The sequence below is a fragment of the Rutidosis leptorrhynchoides genome, chromosome 2 (assembly GCF_046630445.1).
Source record: "Rutidosis leptorrhynchoides isolate AG116_Rl617_1_P2 chromosome 2, CSIRO_AGI_Rlap_v1, whole genome shotgun sequence".
In the NCBI taxonomy this organism is placed as follows: domain Eukaryota; kingdom Viridiplantae; phylum Streptophyta; class Magnoliopsida; order Asterales; family Asteraceae; genus Rutidosis; species Rutidosis leptorrhynchoides.
In genome coordinates, this window is record NC_092334.1 from 609,684,774 (window position 1) to 609,711,588 (window position 26,815).

General features: G+C 36.3%; 1 protein-coding gene across 1 annotated transcript; it reads left to right on the forward strand.

Annotated features, from left to right (window-relative positions):
* The first annotated feature begins 22,239 nt into the window (after positions 1–22,239).
* On the forward strand, positions 22,240–25,518 carry LOC139893473 (glutamate dehydrogenase A-like). Its single transcript, XM_071876636.1, has 9 exons — positions 22,240–22,398; positions 22,509–22,622; positions 23,002–23,223; positions 23,322–23,396; positions 23,482–23,598; positions 23,687–23,943; positions 24,384–24,459; positions 25,003–25,089; positions 25,177–25,518. The coding sequence occupies exons 1-9, from the start codon at positions 22,285–22,287 to the stop codon at positions 25,360–25,362; spliced, it is 1,248 nt and encodes a 415-aa protein (XP_071732737.1). The 5' UTR covers positions 22,240–22,284; the 3' UTR covers positions 25,363–25,518.
* The last annotated feature ends 1,297 nt before the right edge of the window (positions 25,519–26,815 follow it).

Sequence of the window (26,815 nt, forward strand, 5' to 3'; positions counted from 1 at the left end):
TTGAATCTGAAAGTGATGAAACTTCTGATGATGATAGTGATTCTGATGAAGATGAGGAGATTCAAGATCTGAAAAGGCAGGTGGCTCTTTTGACACAAAGGATTGAGTAGAAAAGGTTTGGTTATAAGAAAGGTAAAGGTAAGAGTACTTTTGATCCAAAGAAAGCTAAATGTTTTAAGTGTGGAAAGGTAGGTCACATAGCTGCAGATTGCTGGTCTAAGAGTGAAGGAGGTTCAAATACCAACAAGTTTGTTGACAGGGCAAGAAAGTATAAGCTCAAGTACATGAAGTTGAAGAGTGAAGCAGAAAAGTCAAAGAACAGGAGAAGGCTTTGTACACAGAAGCATGGGAGGATGAAGATTCATCATCTGATGAGGAAGAGGATAAGTGTCTTATGGCTATAACTGAAAGGGATAGTGGTTCTAGCAAGTTTGAGGAAGATTTGAATGCTATTGAAAAGATGGATAAAGACTCTAGTTGTAATAAAGTTTCTGCCTATAAGGTACAAAATTTTGTAAACTATCTTGATAATGAAAAAGTGAGAATGTTTCAGTATTTGTTACTTGACTTTAAGTGGTGTTTAGAAGATATTGATAGGTTAAGAACACAAATTTTTGATCTTAAAAACACCATCGAAAACAAAGATGCTGAAATTAAAGAGTTAAAAGAATGTGAGGCAGAACTTGACACCTATAAAATGGCATACACCGAAGAAACAAAAAGGCTAAATACTGAATTAGGAAGATCAGTTAAAAGGTCAAAATATTATGAAACAATTTGTAAATTTTGGTGTGTATCTTCCAAAAAGAATTCCGATGCTATTTCTAAACAAATTCCAAATGATGTTAAGGCTATACTAGGTGAAACTATATATTAAACAATAATGTGGAAGTTGATCCTAGTGTATTCAAACCTGACATTTTACCTGACACCTTTGTAAAATTTGATGGTGACAAAAAGATTTTAACTAATACATTTGTAAGATCATTAGATCCTGTTGAACCATTAGAGACTATAATACTAGAATGCAGAAATCCACTAGAGTCTGAACTCTTGAAATCTTCATACTCTAACAGTTTAGTCTCTCAAAGTGAAAATGTATGTTCTGACCTAGAGTCTGATACCCAAGAGTCAAGTAGCAAAAGTGATTCTGACTCATCCTCTGATAGTGACACTTGTCCAGATCCAATAAGGTCAACTAAAAGGAGGTCAAAACAAGCTAAGACTATTCAAAAACTCAAAAAGAGAATTTCAAAACTCAATGAAAAAATAAAGAGTCAAGAAAAATTCTCTAAAACATCATGCTTTCCTGAGAAAATAAAGAAGGTTTGGAAACCCAAAGTTTTTGAAAATAAAGATGTTTTGAAAACAGTTAAGGACAAGTTGATTTGGATTGGGAACAAAGCTTTTGTTTGGAGAGTGAAGAGCACTCCAACTGAACCCACTGAAAAGTGAGTTCCCCTTAAAAACTAACCATTTTCTTTTGTTTTGTGTCTTGTGTAGCAGGGTAATTTGTGGTATTTGGACAGTGGCTGCTCAAGACACATGACTGGATGCAAAGAGCATCTTGTAGGGTTTGTTGAAGAAAAAGGTCCTTCTGTAAGATATGGTGATAATTCTGTTGCAAAGACTATTGGTTATGGTACTGTTAAAGCTGGAAGTGTTTCATTTAAGAAAGTTGCTTTAGTTGAAGGGTTGAAGCATAATATGCTAAGTGTGAGTCAGATTGCTGATGAAGATTGTGAGATTAGAATAAGAAAGAAAGCTGGTATTATTTATGATCCAAAAGGAAGGCCAACACTTGTAGCCTGGAGAGTTCAAAATGTGTATATGTTGGATCTAGATTCTGTTGATGTTGGAATTGAAACATGTCTGTATTCTCATACTGTCCCTGAACTTAATTGGCTCTGGCACAAAAGGTTGTCTCATCTCAATTTCAAAAATATTAATGAGCTTTCCAAAAAGAAGCTTGTTAGAGGGTTGCCTCAACAACCTTTCAAGAAAGATAAACCTTGTTCTGCTTGCATTATGGGTAAACAAACCAAAACAAAGTTTCCCTCAAAAACTCTAACTACTATTAGTGATCCACTTCATATGCTTCACATGGATCTATTTGGTCCAATGAACACTAGTAGTTTGGGTGGGAAAAGATATACTTTGGTAATTGTTGATGAGTATTCTAGGTTTACCTGGGTTATTTTCTTAGCTGTAAAAAGTGATGCTCCTGAAGAAATCATTAACTTGATCAAGAGAGAGCAGGTTTAAAAAGGTGTTCTTATTAAGCAATTGAGAAGTGATCATGACACCGAGTTCAAAAATGTTACTTTAATTGACTTTTGTGAAGAGTCTGGAATTGGTCAAAATTTCTCTGCTGTTAGAACTCCACAACAAAATGGAGTTGCTGAAAGAAGAAATAGAACACTTATAGAAGCAGCCAGAACTATGCTATGCCAATCAAATGTTGCACTCAGGTTCTGGGCAGAGGTAGTTAATACAGCTTGTTATACTCAAAACAGATCCTTGATTGTGAAGAAGCATGGCAAAACTCCTTATGAGTTATACCATAAAAAGGTGCCTACTATTCATTACTTCCATGTATTTGGGTGTAAGTGCTACATTTTAAATCAAAGAGATCAGCTTGATAAGATGAGGCCAAAATCTGATGAAGGTGTATTTATGGGATATTCTTCTGTTTCTAAAGCTTATAGAGTATATAATCAGAGGAGAATGAAGATTGAAGAATCCATTAATGTTTCTTTTGATGAAAGTTCCATAGAAATGGATCAGTCATCCAGCTCTGAGCAATCTGCACTTGGTGAATTGTCAAATTTAATTTCTGGAAACAGTGTTCAGACTCTGGATTCAGAGTCTGAGTCAGATGAACCTGATTTGTCTGGGTTGAAAAATGATTCTGCAGATAATTCTCATACAGAAGAAGTTCAACAAGAAGATGAGCCTGTTGTTATTCAAGAAGGTGATCAATCACCTAATAACACCTTGGTTCCTGTTGTTCCTATCAGAAAATCTTCTAGAAACATAGTTCCCCCAAAGCGTCTTGAAGATTATGTTGTAGATCCTACTGGGTTGCCTAAACCTGGTTCTTCTCAGACACCTGTGTCTGACTTTGCCATTGCAAACTATTGTTTCTTTTCTAATTTTCTCTCACCGATTGAGCCTAAAGATGTAGATGAGGCATTGGTTGATAATGTCTGGGTTGAGGCTATGACTGAAGAATTGACATAATTTGAAAGAAATGATGTATGGGAATTGGTTCCAAAGCCTGCTGGTAAAACAGCAATTGGCACTAAATGGGTTTACAGAAACAAGGTTGATAAAGATGGTGTTGTGATCAGAAATAAAGCAAGATTGGTTGCTCAAGGGTATAGACAAGAAGAAGGGATAGACTATGATGAGACTTTTGCTCATGTTGCTAGAATTGAAGCTATTAGACTGTTTTTAGCATATGCTGCACACAAAGATTTCAAGGTGTTTCAAATAGATGTGAAGAGTGCTTTCCTGAATGGAAATTGCAAAAAGAGGTGTATGTGAAACAACCTCCTGGTTTTGTAAGTAAAAAATTTCCTAAGCATGTTTACAGATTGAAGAAAGCATTGTATGGTCTGAAGCAAGCTCCCAGAGCCTGGTATGATACTTTGTCAACATTTCTTCTAGAAAAGAATTTTTTCAGAGGAGCCATTGACAAGACTTTATTTATCAAAAAGGACAAAGGTGATGTGTTACTTGTTCAAATTTATGTTGATGACATTATTTTTGGGTCTACTAATCCACTTATGAGAAAATGGTTTTCAGACATAATGTCTAAAGAATATAGAATGAGTAATTTATGTATTCTAAACTATTTTCTTGGACTACAAATAAAGCAGAGTCATGAGGGTATTTTTATTAACCAAAGTAATTACATTTCTGATATGTTAACTAAATATGGTTTTAAAAATTGCTCATCTTTAAGAACTCCAATGAGTGTTTCTGAAAAACTTGATAAAGATGAGTTTGGAAAACCCACTTGTCAATCAACCTATAGAGGTATGATTGGATCTTTGTTATATTTAACTGCTAGTAGACCTGATATAATATTTGCTACATGTCTTTGTGTACGTTACCAATCAGATCCTAGGGAGTCTCATTATAAAGTTGTGAAAAGCATTTTTAGGTACTTAAAAGGTACCCCTAACCTGGGTCTTTGGTATGCTAAAGACTCAGGGTTTGATCTAATTGGTTACACAGATGCAGACTATGCAGGTTGCAAATTAGACAGAAAAAGCACTTCTGGTGGATGTCAATTGCTAGGTGGAAAATTGGTCAGCTGGTCTAGCAAAAAGCAGAATTCTGTGGCCACTTCCACAGCAGAAGCTGAATATGTTGCTGCAGGAAGTTGTTGTGCTCAATTACTGTGGATGCAACATCAACTTTTGGATTTTGGGTTAACATTGACCAAAACTCCAATAATGTGTGATAATGAGAGTGCTATTGCTATTACTGAGAATCCAGTGTTTCACTCCAGAACCAAGCATATAGAGATCAGACATCATTTTATAAGGGATTGTGTTGAGAAGGGCAAAGTGTTTTTAAAGCATATTGGTACTAAAGATCAATTGGCAGATATTTTCACTAAAGCACTTCCTGAAGAAAGGCATTTTTATCTTCTTGGACAACTTGGAATGTTAAATCCATCTATTGAAATGTTGTCCAGTGATGATATTTCTTGAGTCTGAATTATTTTCTTAGAGTCTGGGTGACATAATATTGTTCAGAGTCTGGGAATGTTTACTCAAGTGTATTTTTGTGTATAAATTTGTTTCCTTCTTTAGTCAAATAAAGTTTTTTTTTTTTTAAATTTCGTTTTTAGGTTAACTTTGTTGTTGACTATGACACATCTACCTGATAGTAGGTTAAGAGTGAAATTGAATCATATTGTTCGCTTAGGGTTCTGTGAATGGAAAGGTTTAGCTGTATGTATTCAAGAGTGTGAAGATGATCAAACTATTGTGAAAGAAGTTTTGAAGAAAGTTTGCAATTTGGTGCATCTAGTTTTTGAAGAAGGTATTATAAGTTTGAAAGATTATGAAATAGTTTGTGGGATGTTTGAGTTAGAGATGAAGGAGAGGAGAGTTAAAGGTCATGTAGAAAGGTATTCTGTTCCAGAACATCTAGAGTTTGTTGATGATAGTTATGTTGAGTATTTGGATGCTTTAATGTTCAAGACAACTGGTAACCAAAGAATGATGATGAGAACTGATCAATTTGAAGGAGCAGGTATTGAATTGTTGCTTGGCTTGTTGACTAGTTGTGTGACAGAGCAGACTCACCACTTCAGAGTTAAATTGGTGAAGCACTTGTATAGTAAGCTTTCTATGTTGAAGAATATCAGGTCTATGAAGAGCAAGTGCAAATTGATTGAAAGGGAGTATGCAAAACTGAAGGAATAGGTGAACAGGTGGTTTTGACAACATCAGATAGGGGGAGATTGTTGGAAAAATGATCTGATGAGTCAAAGTGTTTAGCAGGAGTTAGAGTCTGGAGTCCTAGAGTCAGAAATTGCAGATTCTGATAAAGTCAACGTTTTGATTACTTGATGATTAAGCTATGGAAAATTCTGGAGATTTGTTTAAATATTAAGAAGATTGTGTTTTGATTCTGTGTTATCTCTAGAAGATAAACTTTGCATTGTTTAGAATATTTGTTAGTTTTAAGTTTATCTTTTCCTAAGTTTTAGTCAAGTAGTTTAGGAAACCAAATCTTCAAGATTTGGTTTAACTCTGTATAAATAGGGCTACGGTTTATCATTGTAAAGTACCCTTTTGCACGATTAACATTGTCTTTCTTATATCTTCATATCGTGTTCTCTCAATTATTGTTCTTAAATTCATATTTACTATCCAATTGTGAGTCTGGTGTTCATAGTTCAAATACTGTGAACTTATAGCTTCTGTTACGAAAAGCAAAAAGAATTTTTTTAGTTCAATTCGACGCTCAGGGACAAAAATACAAGATTTTTTCACCTGGTATCGAGGATCAGACACCAGTCTTCGAACATAGCAGGTATGCTGATAAATAATGCGTGGGGAGAATGCCCTATGATTGTAAAAGAACACGTTGTTTGCTATTTCGAAATTTTGTTTAGCATATCAAGTTTATCTCAGCAGGCTGCTTTTATTTTGGATTGGGCCTCTCTAAACCTCGCACAAGTTTCAGCCCTTGAGAATTCATTCTAGATGCCCAATTATTGTTGCAATAGTCTTAGGACTTCTCTTTTTGATTATGTGTTCGTCTGCTTTCATGTATTTCTTTTAAATTGCTTGGCTTTTGGCCTCTTCCATTGTAATGTTCTATTACCTTCATTGCTTTAATGAAGGTCCATAACAGTACAATCCCTTTTTTCGCCGAAAAAAAAAACATGTGAATATGCTATTATTGTGTGATGACCCGAAAAATTTCGACTAATTTAAACCAATTCTCTATACGATTTATTATTTTGGCACGTTAAACAAAGTCTGTTAGATTGAGTCTCAAAATTTTAGAACTGTTTCATATATACAATTACCTTTGACTACTCTCAACGATTCATGAACAATTATATGTATGTATATATATATATATATATATATGTACAAGTAAAAACGACTTTCCTACAGTAAAACCCTAGTTGCTACAGCAAAAATGACTTTGCTACAGTAAAATACTATTTGCTACAGTGAAACACTATTTGCTACAGTGAAACCGTATTTTGCTACAGGGCTACAGTGAAAACGACTTTGCTACAGTGATTTGCTACAGTAAACACTATTTGCTACAGTAAAACACTATTTGCTACAGTAAACACTATTTGCTACAGTAAAACACTATTGCTACAGTAAAACTATTTGATGTCGACGAACAAACAAACAAAAACAGAAAGGGCGGCCATGCGATCGCATGGCAAAAACACTGAAAACTCATGCGATCGCATGAGCTACAGTAAATCGAAAAGTAATATAAATACGCAGTTCGTTCGACGAATTTTTTTCAAATTAAACTCTCAATATTTATATTTATATTATAATTATAATTTTAAATTTAAGTTTAATAATAATAAGGTATATACGAGGGTGTTTTTAATTCGGGTTTCAAATCGCTTTAAGCTAAGGAAATATTGGGTATTGTTCGGGGTATTATTCGGGGTATTGTTCTTGAATCCAAGGCCAACCATACAGTCATCTACCATCATTACGTCTACTCAATTTGCCTACAATATTGAGTCTCAATATTGAACAGTGAGTTTATAGTCTCCCTTTTTAAATACTTTAAATATTTTTGGGCTGAGAATGCATGCAATTTATTTTAAACGCGATAAGACACAAGTACATACTAAATTCTACACTGAGTTAAACCGGAAATCCCTTAGCTTTGGTAACTAGTAGCTGCCAGTACATAGGATATGGACTGGTGGGCGCGAATAATTGTATATGGATCCATAGGGCTTGACATCCCCGTCCGAGCTAGAGCGCTAGCCTTTTAACGGACGTATGTTATTTGAGTTTAACACACGTTGGTTTGCGTGTATTAAAACGAATGGGGTAATTATCACTATAGCGTTAAGTTTAGTTACCAGGGTGCTCTGTTACGTAGAATCTATTGATAAACTTTTGATGAAATCTTGTGGTCTATCTTTATATATGTTTATGACTCGAGCAATTAAACCTATAACTCACCAACATCCGTGTTGACTTTTTAGCATGTTTTATTCTCAGGTCCTTAGAATGCTTCCGCTGTGATGTGCTTGTTGCCTGCATGGAGTCTCTCATGCTTTGTACAAAGTTTATTGCATTCAAAATAAAACTGCGTTGTGTAATAAATAATTGGACTGTGAAGTCAACCTGTAAATTAAAGACTTATGTATTTTGGGGTTTTGCTTATACGTAAGCACTCACCCACATGTTTATAACTTTCTATGTTTAGAAAGTCACTTATTTTAATGAATGCAATATTTTATCAAAACGTATCATATAGAGGTCAAAACCTCACTGTGGAATCAATGATTAACGTGCTGCGTCAATAGCGATTTTGACGGGTCGTTACAGTTGGTATCCGAGCTTGAGGTCATAGGGAACCAGAAATTACATTAGTGTGTTTAACTGGTAATTGTTAGGATGCATTAGTGAGTCTGGACTATGACCATATCTGTTTTTACTGATTTTTGCTTATTATTTGGTCAAAAACATTATATGTGATATATTTATATGCTAACGTAATTGTTGTTTCAATTATGTGATAGATGACTTCTTCTAATCCTATCATTTTGTACGACTCGGAATCGGACACTGAATCTATTCTATCCACAACTGAAAAGGGCGTTCCAATACCTATTAAAGAAGAAATTGTGTTATCCGGGGAATCTCAACTCCCGGTAAACCCAGAGGAGGTTCCAGCTCCACCCAGCTTTAGTTTTCCGGAGCCACAGTATCGTTGGCATGGACCCATGATCCCTGGAGTAAACGAGGATCGTCCATTTCTAAACAAATATGGACATTGGTCTAGATATACCGCCGACGGGCGGGTTGTGCCGATTACGCCTGGCAGATTTCGGTTCATGACCACCGGTACATATTCTTGCAGTTCGTCATCATATTCTCCTACACATGACTCAGACAGTTCGTCATCAGACGAAATCAGTAAGGAGGAGGATTTCGCTAATGAAATAAAAGAGATCACTAAGGAGAAATTCCAACTTGCTATAGATAATAAAAACAACCACAATAATAAAATGTCCTTAATTATTAAAAAAGAACAGGACCATTCGATCCGTAACCACCCTTATTGTATTAAACCCACTGAGGCAACGGGTACCTCAAAACCCCAACTAAAAATAAAATACACTGCTAGAATGTCTGTCCGACCATGTGCACACAAACAATTGGCAGAGAGAACCAAATGGGAAGAAGTTTCTGATAGTTCTGAATGAACGACCTCGCAACCATAAATCTTCCATGCGCTATTTTATTGCTTATGTGTGCTACTCTATCTTGTTATGTAAAATAAGCATATGTAAAATATCAGTATTGTATGGTATTGTATTATTTTGGTTTATTAATAATAAATGCATGGAATGATTATTTGTATTATTACTACTTCTTATTATTATTATTACATAATAATGTAGTAACTCGCTATAATTTTCATAGTGGAATATTATTAGGATTTTAGTAGTTAATTCCTTGTACTAGCCATTATGTATGAACTTAACGGGTAGGTAATACCCTAGAAATAATTATAAAATGCTAATAAGAAGAAAAGGCTTTTATAATAATCGGTTCATATTATTAATATGCTACGATTAACTATTGACAACTCATTTTACCTATAATATTCTATATGATTAAATTATATCTGTTGTGTTTATTGAAGAAACATGTCTCAAATGTCGGATGCTGAGTTTGAGCAACTAGTCGAGAAACGTGTGAATGAAAGAATTGCTGCAACCGAAGCAGCAAAAGCAGCAGCCGAAGCAGCAGCTAAAGCAGCAGCCGTAAACACAAATTCACGAAACGGATGCTCATACAAAACTTTTCAAGGATGCAAACCACAGACGTTTAGTGGAACCGAGGGACCAGTCGGTCTAACCCGATGGTTTGAAAAGATGGAGTCCGTTTTCAAAATCAGTAATTGTGCGAACGGAGACAAGTCAAAGTATGCTTCGTGTACGTTGCAAGACGGTGCACTTACTTTGTGGAACAATTATGCTAAAGCAGAAGGAATAGATACGGCATATGATATCTCTTGGGAAGAACTGAAAAAGATGCTAATCGAGGAGTACTGTCCTCGAAACGAGATCAGAAAAATGGAATCTGAGTTACGTAATCTGAAGGTTATCGGCGCGAATCTCAATAACTATGAAAAGCGTTTCATGGAACTAGCCTTGTTGTGTCCCGAATTGGTGCCAAACGAGAAACGAAAGATAGAAATGTATATTGACGGTTTATCGATCAATATCAAAGGAAATGTTACATCGTCCAAACCGAATACGATGCAGGAAGCCATGACAATGGCACACCAACTCATGGACCAGATCACAGAGAGTTCGATTAAGGCACCAATTACCGAAGTCAAGACAACTGAAGGAAAGAGGAAATGGGAAGACTATAAGGGCAAAAGTACTCACTTGAAGAAACAAGAAACTTTTAAAGGTAAACAAGATGGGGCAACTGCAAGTCCTAACTATAAGGGACCTCATCCGTTCTGCAAAAGGTGTTACACACATCATGCAGGCTATTGCCAAGTGGTCTGTGATAAGTGCAACAAGAAAGGACACGTGGCGAAAGATTGTTATGCCACCGTTTCTGAAGTAAAGACAAAATTGACCGATGTCAAGAAATGTTATGGATGCGGGAAGTCTGGTCACTTTATAAATCAATGCCCTGATAAGGAGAAGAACAAAGAACCCGCACGTGGGAGGGCATTTAATGTTAGTGCCAGTAAAGCACGTGAGGATCCTAATCTTGTCACGGGTACGTTTACCGTTAATAATCAACTAGCTTCTATTATGTTTGATACGGGTGCTGATAGAAGTTATATGTGTAAAGACTTTAGTTTTAAACTAAAATGTGCATCATTACCTCTAGACGATAAATATACTATTGAATTAGCTAATGGTAAACTGATAAAAGCCGATAAAATTTGCCATGGTTGCGAAATGAATCTCGCTGGTGAAACCTTCAAAATTGATTTGATACCCGTAGAATTAGGAAGTTTTGATGTAATCGTTGGCATGGACTGGATGTCCAAAACAAGAGCGGAAGTTGTTTGCGCTGAGAAAGCAATCCGCATCCCTCGTAAGGATGAAACGTCATTAATGATTTATGGGGAGAAGAACAACTCAAAACTGAACTTTATCAGCTGTATGAAGGCCCAGAAACTTATAAGAAAAGGTTGTTATGCTATTCTGGCACACGTAAAGAAGATCGATACTGAAGAAAGAAGCATTGATGACATGCCGGTTGTAAGAGAATATCCCGGAGTATTTCCAGAAGAATTACCGGGGCTACCTCCACACAGATGTGTAGAATTCCAGATTGATCTCATACCAGGAGCTGCACCTGTAGCCCGATCTCCATATAGACTTGCACCTTCAGAAATGCAAGAATTACAAGACCAGTTGCAAGAATTATCGGACCGTGGATTTATTCGTCCTAGTTTTTCACCTTGGGGTGCTCCTATTCTGTTCGTCAAGAAGAAGGATGGATCTATGAGAATGTGCATAGATTACCGAGAATTAAACAAATTAACGATCAAGAATCGGTACCCATTACCGAGGATTGATGATTTGTTTGATCAATTGCAAGGATCAAGTGTTTATTCTAAGATTGATCTACGCTCCGGATATCATCAACTGAGAGTGAAGGAAGAAGATGTTCCTAAAACCGCGTTCAGAACCCGTTACGGTCACTATGAGTTTCTAGTCATGCCTTTTGGATTAACTAATGCTCCAGCAGTATTCATGGATCTAATGAATCGCATCTGTAGACCGTATTTAGACAAATTTGTCATTGTTTTTATCGACGACATATTGATTTACTCGAAGAACAAGGAAGAACATGAGCAACACTTAAGACTGGTACTGGAGATACTCAAGAAAGAAGAATTGTACGCAAAATTTTCGAAGTGTGATTTCTGGTTACAAGAAGTACAATTTTTGGGCCATGTTGTCAGTAAACATGGAATTAAAGTTGACCCCTCCAAGATCGAAGCCATTAGTAAATGGGAAACCCCGAAGACTCCAACACAAATTCGTCAATTCTTAGGTCTTGCTGGTTACTACCGAAGATTCATTCAAGATTTCTCTAGAATCGCCAAACCCTTAACTGCATTGACTCAAAAGGGAAAGAAGTATGATTGGTCCACGGAACAGGAATCCTCATTCCAGTTATTAAAGAAGAAGTTAACGTCTGCACCCATTTTGTCATTACCAGAAGGAAATGATAATTTCGTGATCTATTGTGACGCTTCGCGCCAAGGTTTAGGATGTGTATTAATGCAACGCACAAAAGTTATCGCATATGCCTCACGACAACTAAAAATTCATGAAAAGAACTATACGGCACACGATTTGGAACTTGGAGCTGTAGTTTTTGCACTCAAAATATGGAGACACTATCTATATGGCACCAAGTGTACAGTGTACACCGACCATAAGAGTCTTCAGCATATTTTTGATCAAAAACAACTCAATATGAGACAACGTCGCTGGGTAGAGTTGTTAAACGATTACGATTGTGAAATCCGTTACCACCCCGGAAAGGCTAATGTTGTAGCTGATGCCCTAAGTCGAAAAGAAAGAGTAAAACCTCTTAGGGTCCGAGCTTTGAATATTACAATTCGTACTGATCTCACAAAGCAAATTCAAGCAGCACAGTTAGAGGCTTTAAAAGAAGAAAACGAAAAAGGCGAAATAAGCAAAGGGTTAGAAAAACAACTTGAAGAAAAAGCCGATGGAACCCTGTATTTTGCTGGTAGGATATGGGTACCAAAACATGGTAACCTAAGGCAACTAGTACTGGATGAAGCACACAAAACGAGGTACTCAATTCACCCAGGAAACGGAAAAATGTACCACGATCTCAAGAAGTTTTATTGGTGGCCTAATATGAAAACAGAAATTGCTACTTATGTAAGCAAATGTTTAACGTGTGCAAAGGTCAAAGCTGAGCACCAAAAGCCGTCAGGATTACTGCAACAACCAGAAATTCCGCAGTGGAAATGGGAAAGAATAACCATGGATTTCATTACGAAATTGCCAAGGACTGCAAGTAGTCATGATACTATTTGGGTGATAGTTGATCGTCTAACTAAATCAGCTCACTTTCTACCAATAAAGGAGACAGACAGTATGGAGAAATTAGCACGCCTATATTTGAAGGAAGTAGTTTCCAGGCATGGTGTACCCATCTCTATCATATCTGATCGCGACACCCGATTCACATCACGTTTTTGGCAATCATTACAAAAAGCATTGGGAACTCGATTAGATATGATCACCGCTTATCACCCACAGACAGATGGTCAAAGTGAAAGAACAATACAAACATTGGAAGACATGTTACGGGCATGCGTGATTGACTTTGGAACCAGTTGGGATCGACACTTACCGTTGGCAGAATTTTCATACAATAACAGTTATCATACGAGCATCAACGCAGCGCCATTTGAAGCACTTTACGGTAGAAAGTGCAGATCTCCTATCTGTTGGAGTGAAGTAGGAGAAAGACAACTTACTGGACCAGAAATTATTCACGAAACCACCGAAAAGATCATTCAAATACAACAGCGATTGAAAACGGCCATGAGTCGCCAAAAGAGTTATGCTGATGTAAGAAGAAAACCGCTAGAATTTCAAGTGGGCGACAAAGTCATGTTGAAAGTGTCACCCTGGAAAGGCGTTGTACGATTCGGTAAACGAGGAAAGCTAAGTCCTAGGTACGTAGGACCCTTTGAAATCACCGAAAGAATTGGAGCAGTTGCTTATCGATTAAAGCTACCGCAAGAACTTAGTAGTGTTCACGACACATTTCACGTGTCAAATTTGAAGAAATGTTTAGCTGAAGAGGATGTCGTAATTCCTCTTGACGAAATACGAATTAATGATAAACTCCATTTTGTCGAAGAACCTGTCGAAATCATGGACCGTGAGGTCAAACAATTAAAACAAAGCAAAATACCGATAGTTAGAGTTCGTTGGAACGCAAGACGAGGACCCGAGTTTACTTGGGAACGTGAAGATCAAATGAAGCAAAAGTATCCACATTTGTTCACTGATATCGCTCATGAAACAGGTACTACTCAAAATTTCGGGACGAAATTTTCTTTAACGGGGAGGTACTGTGATGACCCGAAAAATTTCGACTAATTTAAACCAATTCTCTATACGATTTATTATTTTGGCACGTTAAACAAAGTATGTTAGATTGAGTCTCAAAATTTTAGAACTGTTTCATATATATAATTACCTTTGACTACTCTCAACGATTCATGAACAATTATATGTATGTATATATATATATATATATATATATATATATATATATATATATATATATATGTACAAGTAAAAACGACTTTCCTACAGTAAAACCCTAGTTGCTACAGTAAAAATGACTTTGCTACAGTAAAATACTATTTGCTACAGTGAAACACTATTTGCTACAGTGAAACCGTATTTTGCTACAGTGCTACAGTGAAAACGACTTTGCTACAGTGATTTGCTACAGTAAACACTATTTGCTACAGTAAAACACTATTTGCTACAGTAAAACACTATTTGCTACAGTAAACACTATTTGCTACAGTAAAATACTATTTGATGTCGACGAACAAACAAACAAAAACAGAAAGGGCGGCCATGCGATCGCATGGCAAAAACACTGAAAACTCATGCGATCGCATGAGTTACAGTAAATCGAAAAGTAATATAAATACGCAGTTCGTTCGACGAATTTTTTTCAAATTAAACTCTCAATATTTATATTTATATTATAATTATAATTTTAAATTTAAGTTTAATAATAATAAGGTATATACGAGGGTGTTTTTAATTCGGGTTTCAAATCGCTTTAAGCTAAGGAAATATTGGGTATTGTTCGGGGTATTATTCGGGGTATTGTTCTTGAATCCAAGGCCAACCATACAGTCATCTACCATCATTACGTCTACTCAATTTGCCTACAATATTGAGTCTCAATATTGAACAGTGAGTTTATAGTCTCCCTTTTTAAATACTTTAAATATTTTTGGGCTGAGAATGCATGCAATTTATTTTAAACGCGATAAGACACAAGTACATACTAAATTCTACACTGAGTTAAACCGGAAATCCCTTAGCTTTGGTAACTAGTAGCTGCCAGTACATAGGATATGGACTGGTGGGCGCGAATAATTGTATATGGATCCATAGGGCTTGACATCCCCGTCCGAGCTAGAGCGCTAGCCTTTTAACGGACGTATGTTATTTGAGTTTAAGACACGTTGGTTTGCGTGTATTAAAACGAATGGGGTAATTATCACTATAGCGTTAAGTTTAGTTACCAGGGTGCTCTGTTACGTAGAATCTATTGATAAACTTTTGATGAAATCTTGTGGTCTATCTTTATATATGTTTATGACTCGAGCAATTAAACCTATAACTCACCAACATCCGTGTTGACTTTTTAGCATGTTTTATTCTCAGGTCCTTAGAATGCTTCCGCTGTGATGTGCTTGTTGCCTGCATGGAGTCTCTCATGCTTTGTACAAAGTTTATTGCATTCAAAATAAAACTGCGTTGTGTAATAAATAATTGGACTGTGAAGTCAACCTGTAAATTAAAGACTTATGTATTTTGGGGTTTTTCTTATACCTAAGCACTCACCCACATGTTTATAACTTTCTATGTTTAGAAAGTCACTTATTTTAATGAATGCAATATTTTATCAAAACGTATCATATAGAGGTCAAAACCTCACTGTGGAATCAATGATTAACGTGCTGCGTCAATAGCGATTTTGACGGGTCGTTACATATTGCTTACACTATTTTGAGATATTATTCATAGAAAATGGGGTTAGAATTCACCCTTCATACAAGTTACAATGACATAACTAGCATCACATATGACACTGACACGCATATTCATGAAAATGGGAAAATATATTTTTACAATTTCTGTGCAACGGACGAGCTCATTCGAAAACATTTTGTTTCAGTACAAATACTATCACTATTGAACGATTTCGTCATTGTAATTGTAACATACAGTTAATCGGTATCAATACTAATGTTTCAAATGCTAATTTATAGAGCTGTTGTGCAACGCACGAGTTCTTAATAACTTTAAATGATATAACACCTTCTGTTTATTTGATGCACAACTATACTTGTGAGATTGTCCTAATCATAACTTCATATGATACAACATTTTAATTTTCAATTTAGTTTGATTAGGAGTCCCCGTGCAAAGCTTATTTGAGTACCAGTACAAGGAACGTGCTTTTTATCTTTTAAATGTTTTTAGTTAACATTAACGAAAACTTGTGTAATGAACATTTATAGGATAAACTTTTTTGGCACGTTTTAGTTATATTTATTCTTTGTCCTCTTCAAATTATGCGTACAACTTTTATTTACAAAATGACAGAAGAAAGTACAAAATTTTTTCGGATGAGTACCCGTCCAACGGACGGGCTCATAAATCTAGTTTTATAAATAAAGTGGTTGTCGTATTATTATTGTAATTTTGATTTTGATAATAATTAGATAATTAGATGAAAATTAATACATTTTGTATTTGGAGTTGGCATCGGGAACCGAGTGGGCGAACGCACACTGAACTTAACGAACTCATTCAACTTCTCAACAGTTTTACATTTGCAATTGGTAAGACCGGATGTACCAAAAGAAACTGTGAGATTAAGAATGCTTTCACAAAAAATTGAACTTTTCATTCGGCGAGTTTAGCAAAGGAGGATCCCGGTAAGAGTGGAGTTAGATAATCGAGGTATTGATTTAGATTCGGTTCATTGTCCCGTTTGCAATAATGATTTGAAGACCGTGGTTCACATCTTCGCTCATTGTCTTTTCGCAAAGGATCTATGATCCCGTATATTTAGATGGTGGAATGTTAATCGGCTACTATAAGCACAACTAGAGGAAATGTTTCAAGGGATTAAAGATACCTCACAACCTAATCAAACATCAAAGTTATGGATGGCCATAGAATGGGTATGTGGCTACGTAATCTGGCAAAACAGAAATATCACTCTATTTCAAAAGAAGAAAGGTAATGGTCCCGTGGCGTTCAACGATGTTCAAATTAAGTCTTTCGAATGGATTTTAAGAAGATCGGGTAAAAAGGGTTTTAGATTGGAATCAATGGCTTCTAAATCTTATCACTTTCGATGATAATGGTCGATTAGCAGAAGATTCTTATAGTTTAGTCTTTCATCATGTTTAGTAGTTCATAGTTGTATTGCAACTTTAAGCTGCTCCTGTATGTTTGATATTAAGCACGTCCACTGTTAGAAATAGGAGGTTATGTATATTATTTGTGGAAGAGAGGATTGATGATTTAGAAGTTTTATTGATCTTGAAAGCTTTTCTTTTATTGCTTATTGAATTGCTTTGTTGCTTGATTACAAATGAGGGGTGAAACCCTCTATTTATACTACTCAATGGAGTAGTCTAGATCACTCCATCATCTACTACTATCTAGATATTTCCTAGTATTTCTAGACCTAGATATTTTACAAGATTATTCTACACACATTCTACACACTTTCACTACTACATATTACAAGAAGTTTCTACATAATGGGCTATAATCTTGATCCAAAATAGTTGTATACTTGCAAGCCCAAATCCAAAATAAATAGCCCAAAATCAAGTTTATTTTCCAACAGCTCCCCTTAAACTTGATTTCGTTACTCCGAGCATATTCCGTAATCTCTGAAACGTCTCGTGTTTTAGAGGCTTTGTGAAAATATCAGCAACTTGGTCAAGTGACTTCGCGTACTTTATCTGCACCTCTTTATTTGTAACACACTCCCTGATGTAATGGTATTTCGTATCAATGTGCTTGCTTCTATCATGGAAGACTGGATTCTTCGCTAGAGCAATCGCAGACTTGTTATCCACATATATCTCTGTAGGTTCCTTTTGAAAAACTTAAGCTCATTTAGTAACTTCCTGAGCCATATTGCATGACAGGTGCACGATGTTGCTGCTACAAACTCGGCTTCACACGTTGACAAAGTCACAATGGGCTGCTTCTTCGAGCTCCATGTGAACGCCGTATCTCCCATATAGAACACGAAACCACTCGTACTCTTACGATCATCTATGTCTCCAGCCCAATCACTATCACTGTATCCAACTAGCTTGAAGTGCTCAGAAGGCGAATAAAACAGGCCATAGTCAATCGTACCTTTGATGTAGCGAAGTATCCTCTTGGCTGCCTTCAAGTGATTTATTGTAGGTGCTTCCATGTATCGACTTACTAGTCCAACTCCGTAGAGAATATCTGGCCTCGTGCAGGTTAGGTATCTCAGACTTCCAACCAAACTCTTGTATTGTGTTGGGTTCACCAAGTATCCTTCATCATCTTTTGATAATTTAAGATTGCAATCCACCGGTGTGTTCATTGTCTTGCATTCATTCATCTTAAACTTCTTGAGCACCTCATTCGCATAACCTTCTTGGGATATGAATATTCCTTCTTTCTTTTGTTTTACCTCGATCCCAAGATAGTAAGCCATAAGTCCAATGTCGGTCATCTCGAACTCCCGAACCATTGCTTTCTTGAACTCCTCAAACATTTTGGGATTACTGCCAGTGAATATCAAGTCATCAACATATAGGCACACAATCATAACATCTCCTTCCTTGCTTACTTTGGTATATAGAGCATGCTCATGTGGGCATTTTGTAAAGCCATTCTGTTGGAAATACTTGTCTATCCTGCTATTCCATGCTCGAGGCGCTTGCTTCAACCCGTATAAGGCCTTTTTCAATTTTAGCACCTTATTCTCTTGGCCTTTCACGATGTATCCCAAAGGTTGTTCTATATAGACTTCTTCTTCTAAGTGGCCATTAAGGAACGCGGATTTGACATCCATTTGATAAATCTTCCAATTATGTTGAGCCGCAAGTGAGATTATCAATCTTATAGTTTCTAGACGAGCGACGGGAGCAAATACCTCGTCATAGTCTATGCCGGCTCGTTGACTATATCCCTTCGCCACCAACCTTGCCTTATATCTTTCAACTTCACCTTTGGAATTCTTCTTGGCCTTGTACACCCATTTTACACCAATAGCCTTATGTCCCTTTGGTAGTGTGGCAAGATCCCACGTATTATTCTTCTCGATTGCTTGAATCTCTTCGTCCATAGCACATTTCCACTTTTGGCTTTTTGTTGCGTCTTCATAGCTTATTGGCTCACAATCGGCAAGAAGGCAGAACAATGATAGATCCTCCATAGGCTGTGTTACCTCGTACAACTCCTCAATGCTCCTTGTGTGATGTTGTAGCCTACTTGATTCTCCTCCTGATGTTGGTGTCACTTCATTAGGTGTAGTGGTTGGAGTATGTGGAGAGTGCGGAGATGGTGTACTAGAAGGTTCTTGAACTTCTAGATATTCTTCGTTCTTTGCAGTACTCTCGAATGGATAAGGGAGAAAGTTGTAGTTCTCCTCTTCGGGAACATTCCAATCCCATGTTGCTTCTTCATCGAACACCACGTCTCGACTTGAGATTACTTTACCATTCTTGGGATTGTATAGCTTGTAACCCTTCGAACTTGAGTCATAACCCACGAATATGAGTTTCTCACTTTTATCCTCGAGCTTCGTCCTCTTCTGATCTGGCACATGAGCATATACCACACTTCCGAACACTCGAAGGTGTGAGATGCCGGGCTTCCTTCCACTCCAAGCTTCAATGGGCGTTTTGTTCTTGACGCTTCTAGTGGGCGAGCGATTTGATAGATAGATCGCACAGTCCACTGCCTCAGCCCAAAACTCCTTAGGCATCCTTTTGCTCTTTAACATACTCCGGGCCATATCAAGAATGGTCCTATTTTTTCTTTCCGCAACACCATTTTGTTGAGGTGAATACGGAAGAGTTAGAGGACGTCGTAACCCGTTGTTGTCGCAAAATTTCTTGAATTCCTTGGATGTGAACTCTCCTCCACGATCGGATCTCAACGCCTTTATGGTGAGACCACTTTGATTCTCCACAAATGCTTTAAACTTCTTGAACATTCCAAAAGCTTCCGACTTCTCTTTTAGAAAATAGACCCATGTCTTTCGACTAAAATCATCAATGAATAGAAGAAAATATCTATTTTTACCAAAAGACGGTGGGCTGATGGGTCCACACACATCCGTGTGAATAAGTTCTAGAGGTTTCTTCGCTCTACTAGAAGCTTCTGTTGGAAAACTATTTCGAAAGTGCTTTCCTAGAAGGCATCCCTCACATATTTGATTCGGATGATTAATTGGAGGCAAACCCTTCACCATTCCTTTACTTGATAATAATTTTAAGCCTCCAAAATTTAAGTGCCCGTATCTCATGTGCCAAAGCCAAGAATTATCTTTGAAACATGCTTTTAAACATCTTGGAATGTCATGTTGAATATTTAGCATGAACATCCTATTCGCTGACATTGGCACCTTAGCAATCAAACCTCCTTTTTGGTCTCTTAAAGAAAGGGTACGATTTATCATGTGAATATCATAGCCTTTCTCCAAGAGTTGTCCAATACTCAGTATATTCGTCTTCATATTGGGCACATAATACACGTTAGAGATAAATTGATGCCTTCCATTTTTCAAGCGGATGAGAATCTTACCTTTGCCTTTAACCGGGACTTTAGAGGAATCTCCGAAGGTGATATTTCCACTAATTACCTCGTCTAACTCCACAAACTTGTTTTTATCACCGCACATATGGTTGCTTGCACCCGTGTCGAGATACCACAAATTTGATTCTCCGTTATCTTCACCTTTGCATGCTAGTAACAAAGTGTTTTTCACGGCTTCGGTATCTTCTTGCACTAAATTTGCTCTTTCTTGCACGTAATTGTTTGACTTCTCGCATTCCGAAGCATAGTGGCCAAATTTATGACAATTATAGCATTTGTTTTGAGAATTGTCATACCTTGGCTTTCTACTTGTGTAGCCTCTCCCACGACCTCTTGTCGGGTGAAAATCTTGACTTCTTTCTTCATTTTTGTAAGAACTATAACCTCCACGTTTGATATATCCTTGCCCTCGTCCTCGGCCACGTACTTGACCACGACCTCGTTGACTCGTTTGATGAGTCTTTTCACTGTTCTCTTCCTTGAAAGAGAGTTTTGCTTGTAAAGCTTGCTCCAAAGGCTCCTTATTTTTCTTATTGAACCTCTCTTCATGGGCTTGTAGTGAACCCATGAGTTCATCGATAGTCATTGATTCTAGATCTTTAGATTCTTCGATGGCTACGACTATATAGTCGAATTTTGAATCTAATGATCTAAGAATCTTCTCAATGACTCTTACATCACTTAGAGTTTCACCATTCCTCTTTAATTGATTGACAATCGCCAAGACTCTTGTAAAATAATCGGAAATTGATTCTGAGTCTTTCTTATTTAAGGATTCGAACTCACCTCGTAGTGTTTGTAGTCGAACCTTTTTCACCTTTTCAATTCCCTTGTGAGAATTCTCCAAGATCTCCCATGCTTTCTTGGCGGTGGTTGCACTTGCAATTTTCTCAAAAGCTCCATCATCTACACTTTGTTGGATGATGGAAAGAGCCTTTTGATCGTTCGTCTTCATTAATTTTTTCTCCTTGCCGAGAGGACCTTTTTCTGCAGGTTCCTCATAGCCTTCCTTCACAATCTCCCATAAGTCTTGTCCACCTAGGAAGGTCTTCATTTGGATGCTCCATCGATCATAATTATCCTTTGTGAGGCGAGGAAATGTGATGACATTGTTGGCCATCATCTTGTCGAACCAAGCTCTGATACCAATTTGTTAGAAATAGGAGGTTATGTATATTATTTGTGGAAGAGAGGATTGATGATTTAGAAGTTTTATTGATCTTGAAAGCTTTTCTTTTATTGCTTATTGAATTGCTTTGTTGCTTGATTACAAATGAGGGGTGAAACCCTCTATTTATACTACTCAATGGAGTAGTCTAGATCACTCCATCATCTACTACTATCTAGATATTTCCTAGTATTTCTAGACCTAGATATTTTACAAGATTATTCTACACACATTCTACACACTTTCACTACTACATATTACAAGAAGTTTCTACATAATGGGCTATAATCTTGATCCAAAATAGTTGTATACTTGCAAGCCCAAATTCAAAACAAATAGCCCAAAATCAAGTTTATTTTTCAACATCCACATGCTTGTATGTTGTAACACTCTTCTTTAAGTAATGAATTATTGTGCCTTTAAAAAAAATTGTAATAAAGAGGGTTTAATACAAATTAAGGAAGGAAATTAAGCCCCGTTTATTATAATAATACAAAAGAAGAATGAACCTAGCTATATTCTCTCAAATAGAATTAGAGTATGTTACGTATTAGATAAGCCCAATTATTATTCGGTCCTTTGAATTTTTTAATATTAGGGTTCACTATCTGTACTCTATATGTTACGTTCGTATAGAACATTCTTTCTTCCTTATTTGTTGTGCGTGAAAAATTTGCTGCTTATCATCATCATCATCATCATCATCGATATTTCATCATCAAATTAAATCAACATGAATACTGTTCGCAGATTCGCAACGTCTGATTACTTTGGTAGAGCTGCTAGACTTCTCAACTTGGATTCTAAGCTTGAGAAGAGTTTGTTGTTGCCTTCAAGAAAAATCAAGGTGAAAATTATTTTTGTAACTTATTTCAGTTAAATGGCTAATAAAATAGAATGTATATCCGTAATTTGATATGATGCAGCTAGTAATTTTTGTGATTTCACTTCCATCAGATGACGTGTACGTTTCCCAAAGATGACGGCACTTTAGAGTCATACTTCGGTTATCGAGTTCAACACGATAACTCCCGTGGTCCAACGATTGGTGGAATCCGGTATCATCCTCAGGTTGATCTTACTTTTTTTCGTCCTTATTTAGTTGTTTGTTTTACAATTATTATAATATGTACATTTAAATACGAGTATCTAATATGTACTATGTAGATGTCTATGTACATGTATGTATGTTATGTATCTATGGATGGATAAATCTACATATTCTGTTTATTGATGATGATAATAGCTTGGTTTTAAGGTTTTGTAAATTTATGATATGATTTTGTATATGAAGATTCATGTGAGCATGTATAATACATGGATCATGGATGTATGATATATGTACGTGATGAATATCCTGTACCAGCTAGCTAGTATAATTTATTGATGTTGAAGTACGTGTTGAATCCTCTACTAGCTGAAGCTAAGGGTGATCGTCTTTGTTTTCAAGGTTGATGGTAAAGAGTTAAGTGCATTAGCTCAACTAATGACATTGAAGACAGCTGTCGTCGACGTTCACTTTGGTGGATCAAGTGGTGGAATACAGTGTGAACCAAATAACTTGACAAGATCTGAGCTTGAACGCCTTACTCGTGTCTTCACTCGAAAGGTTCAACATTTTATCGGTGAAAAAATTGATATTCTAGCACCCGATATAGGGACAGATGAACAGGTTTATAATTAATCTCCAGTGTGTTCACTTTATAGTTATAATAATAGAATAAGTCAAAATGATAAACTATGTAACTAACTTCTACGAGATATTTGCAGACTATGGATTGGATAATGGATGAGTACTCCAAGTTTCATGGTCACTCCCCTGCTGTTGTTACTGGAAAGTCAATTGTGAGTAATTATGTTGGAAATATACAACATGATCATGTCCATGTTGACTAAATCCTAGATAACTAATTCAACTCTTAACTAGCAGGTTCTCGGTGGATCAACAGGAAGAGAGGCTGCAACAGGCCGTGGGGTTTTTTTCGCTACCCAAGCATTACTTGCTGATCATGGGAAGTCGATTGAAGGTTCGACGTTTGTCATACAGGTACAAATCTTTTTGTAGGAAATTCACCTTGCGCGTAAAATTTGAGCTTTCCAAGATTTAATTTGTTGACCAAATTTGTCTTTTTTAGGGTTTTGGCAATGTTGGGAGCTGGGTAGCTATGATGATTTACAAATTTGGTGGAAAAGTCATGGCAGTGAGTGATAATACTGTAGCTGTAAAGAACCCCAACGGCATTGATATTGCAGAGTTGCATAGACATATCAAACAAAAAGGAGAAAAGTTAAGTTGTTTTGATGGCGGAGATATCATAGATGCTGACGAATTGCTACTTCTCGAATGTGATGTACTTGTACTGAGTGATGCCTTAGGGTGTGTTCTCACCAGGTATGACATTATACGACATTTCTACTTCAAATTGATATGCTGAATTTGTTGTAAGTCACTATAAGTTCAATAAATGTGAGTGTAGATTGGTAGTAAAATTCATAATTGAATTGTGTTTGGAGATCAAGTGATTGATGTGATAATATAGTAAAAGATGTCAAACAGCTCAAATATTTTTTATTTTTATTTATCAAATTGCAGTCAGAAAAATGGTAGATTAGTAAACCTCATGGTCATGAACAAATGACTAGAGTTTTAACATGCATTTTCTGCTTGTAAAAGAAACAAAAAGCAATCGATGAATCAAGATGTGCAATTCGGAACTAAAAGAAAATATTTTGAACAAAATATAACCAATAAGAACCAATTTTCTTTTATTTTTTGGTTGCTTGTAAAACTGATTTGAGCCGCCGGCCTTGCCATCAAACTGTCCATCTAAGTGAAAATGCGGGAGATGTGAAAGCCAAGTATATCGTTGAGGCTGTCGATCACCCTACTGATCCTAGAGCAGAAGAGGTACCTTTGTTTTCTTTTTTCTTTTTGTATATATATTCTTCAAATTCAAATATCGTTTGAAACTAAGGTGCTGTTTGTTTTTTAAAATGTTTTTATCTGAATGAGCATGTCCGTAAAGAAGATGTGGCCTAAAGGCCTATATGAATAGTGAAGACTGTTTTTTTTTTTTTTTTTTTTTTTTTTTAACAGCGATTGGGATCACCCGAGGGGGACTTTAACCACCCGTTGCGATCATCTCCTGTTTCGACTATGCCGATGCAGCGATAAACCCCGCCCCCATCGCTGCCCGGCTGCAAAATAACTTAAGTTTGTCTGCATCACTTAAAAGCATATTTATAAGTCTGCAAACTTGCAGACAAAATAAGACTCTATTTTATCATGTGTTCAGAAAAAACAAATAGTATGCAGTAAAAACATCACCAGACGCGCACACATAATGCATAATAAGATTTGCAGACTGAAAAACAAACAACACCTAATTATCATCCGGTCATATAAACAAAAACATATGTTTATGAATTTTTTATTCCATGCCACGTACAGATTCTATGTGAGAAAGGGGTTGTGATACTTCCTGACATATACGCAAACTCTGGAGGTGTGATTGATAGTTACTTTGAGTGCCTTCAGGTAGTAATAGAAAAAGAAGTCCCTTATTTTGATTGATTAAGCATATATGTGTAGGTAATAATTAAGGGAGTTGGTTTGACTTGACAGAATAATTACGGAGTTATTTGGCCTGAAGAACTAGCGAATAAGAAACTAAAGCAATGCATGGAGGAAGCTTTTAGGAGTATCAAATCTAAGTCTATGGAGCACGAGTGCGACCTACGTATGGGGGCCTACACACTCGGTGTTGGGCGGGTTGCGGAAGCAAATATCAAAAGAGGTTTCCAGATTTAAAAACTTGATGTTTTGCTATTAACTTGTTCTCGTCTAAACACTACGATAACTGCTACTTTTTTTTAACGGCAGTTAGGAGTCGGTCTAACTTTTGGTCTCTTTTACTGGTTTTATGACTCTTGACTAAATGTGCATGGATGTATGTGTTTGTGGTTTGTGTGCTAGAAAAGATATTACAGATATTCATTGAGTAATGAGTATGAGTAAATGTTAGAATCAAAAATACATTAGTATCGATCTTCAATAGCAGATATATAAAGGTGACGAAAAGTTGCCCGATTTCGTATATAAGCCCCTGTTTTGATAACTAAAGCTGGTAGGATGCCGAGCAACAAATGAGGCCATTTATTCCAATACTCTTTGTACTCCATCTCTTAGTATAGTGAAGGTATTTGTGTTTTATAGAGAATAAATCTTAAAATATTTTGTAAGTGAGGGGTTGTCTTTTTAATATTCTCGTAAGAAGTCTCATTATAGTACATTTTTGGTATCAAGAAAAAATATTTAATTTAGCAAATCATGTGACGATTTGGGGTTGACAAATATTGTCAAATATTATATTGCGCTCATCATTGTGTCGTGGTAAGATCATGTTTGTAATACTATCCCGCATATAGCAAAATTTCCTAAATTTATCAAATGCACAATAATTATATGAATTAAAAAAATATTTTATTTACAGGTCAATAACTATAAAAACAAATCATAAATGACTATACGTTTGAAGGTAAAAACAAGAGACTTATTGTGCACATCATTCGATTAGTTTTACCCGAGTGCAAATCCTGTGAGGATTGGGTTTGATCAGCCAATAGTTCTCTAAAAAATGTAGCTAACCGTTGTTGATATGAAGAGATACAAGAGGGTGGTTAAGAGTTAATCGCCGGCAACGTTGTGATTCTAAATGTTAACTGAAATAACTATAACTCTTTTTGGTATCTTAATATAAAATTATTATAAGTATATCAAGCTCAATTGAAATTCGCTAGATAATCAATATATCTTAAAGAGTTATGGTTAAAAATATTTTTCTTGTTTTTTTCTTTTTTTGGTGAAAATAATTTCTAACTCAAAGTTTTTTTTTTAAAAGGAAAAAATTTTATATATAAAAAAACTAGCCAGAAATTATACAATACACGAACACAACTTAAGAAAAGCAACACAACAATCTACACGCCAAGAAACCAACACTAACAAAGCAAATTAACCTGAAATAACAACACATGAACCTACGATGACAACACCAACAAAATAACACATCAGCTACGAAAAAAAATGAAACCTACAAAACTACATTGAGCCTTCACAACCAAACAAAACCCGTGAGCCACAAAACCTAACTACATCGTTGTCAGCATCTTCTAAACTCGCGATCACCCTTTTATTTATTGCCTGTTCGAACCATTTGTTTTTTTTTTTTAACAGCAAACAAACTTTATTATATATTGAATAA

What these genes read in the sequence shown, in the direction of transcription:
- LOC139893473 (XM_071876636.1), top strand. Translation starts at nt 22,285, where the DNA reads ATGAATACTGTTCGCAGATTCGCAACGTCTGATTACTTTGGTAGAGCT. An exon ending in GAATCCGGTATCATCCTCAG is followed by an intron (nt 22,623 to 23,001) that starts GTTGATCTTACT and finishes TTTGTTTTCAAG; the next exon opens with GTTGATGGTAAAGAGTTAAG. An exon ending in GTTACTTTGAGTGCCTTCAG is followed by an intron (nt 25,090 to 25,176) that starts GTAGTAATAGAA and finishes TTGACTTGACAG; the next exon opens with AATAATTACGGAGTTATTTG.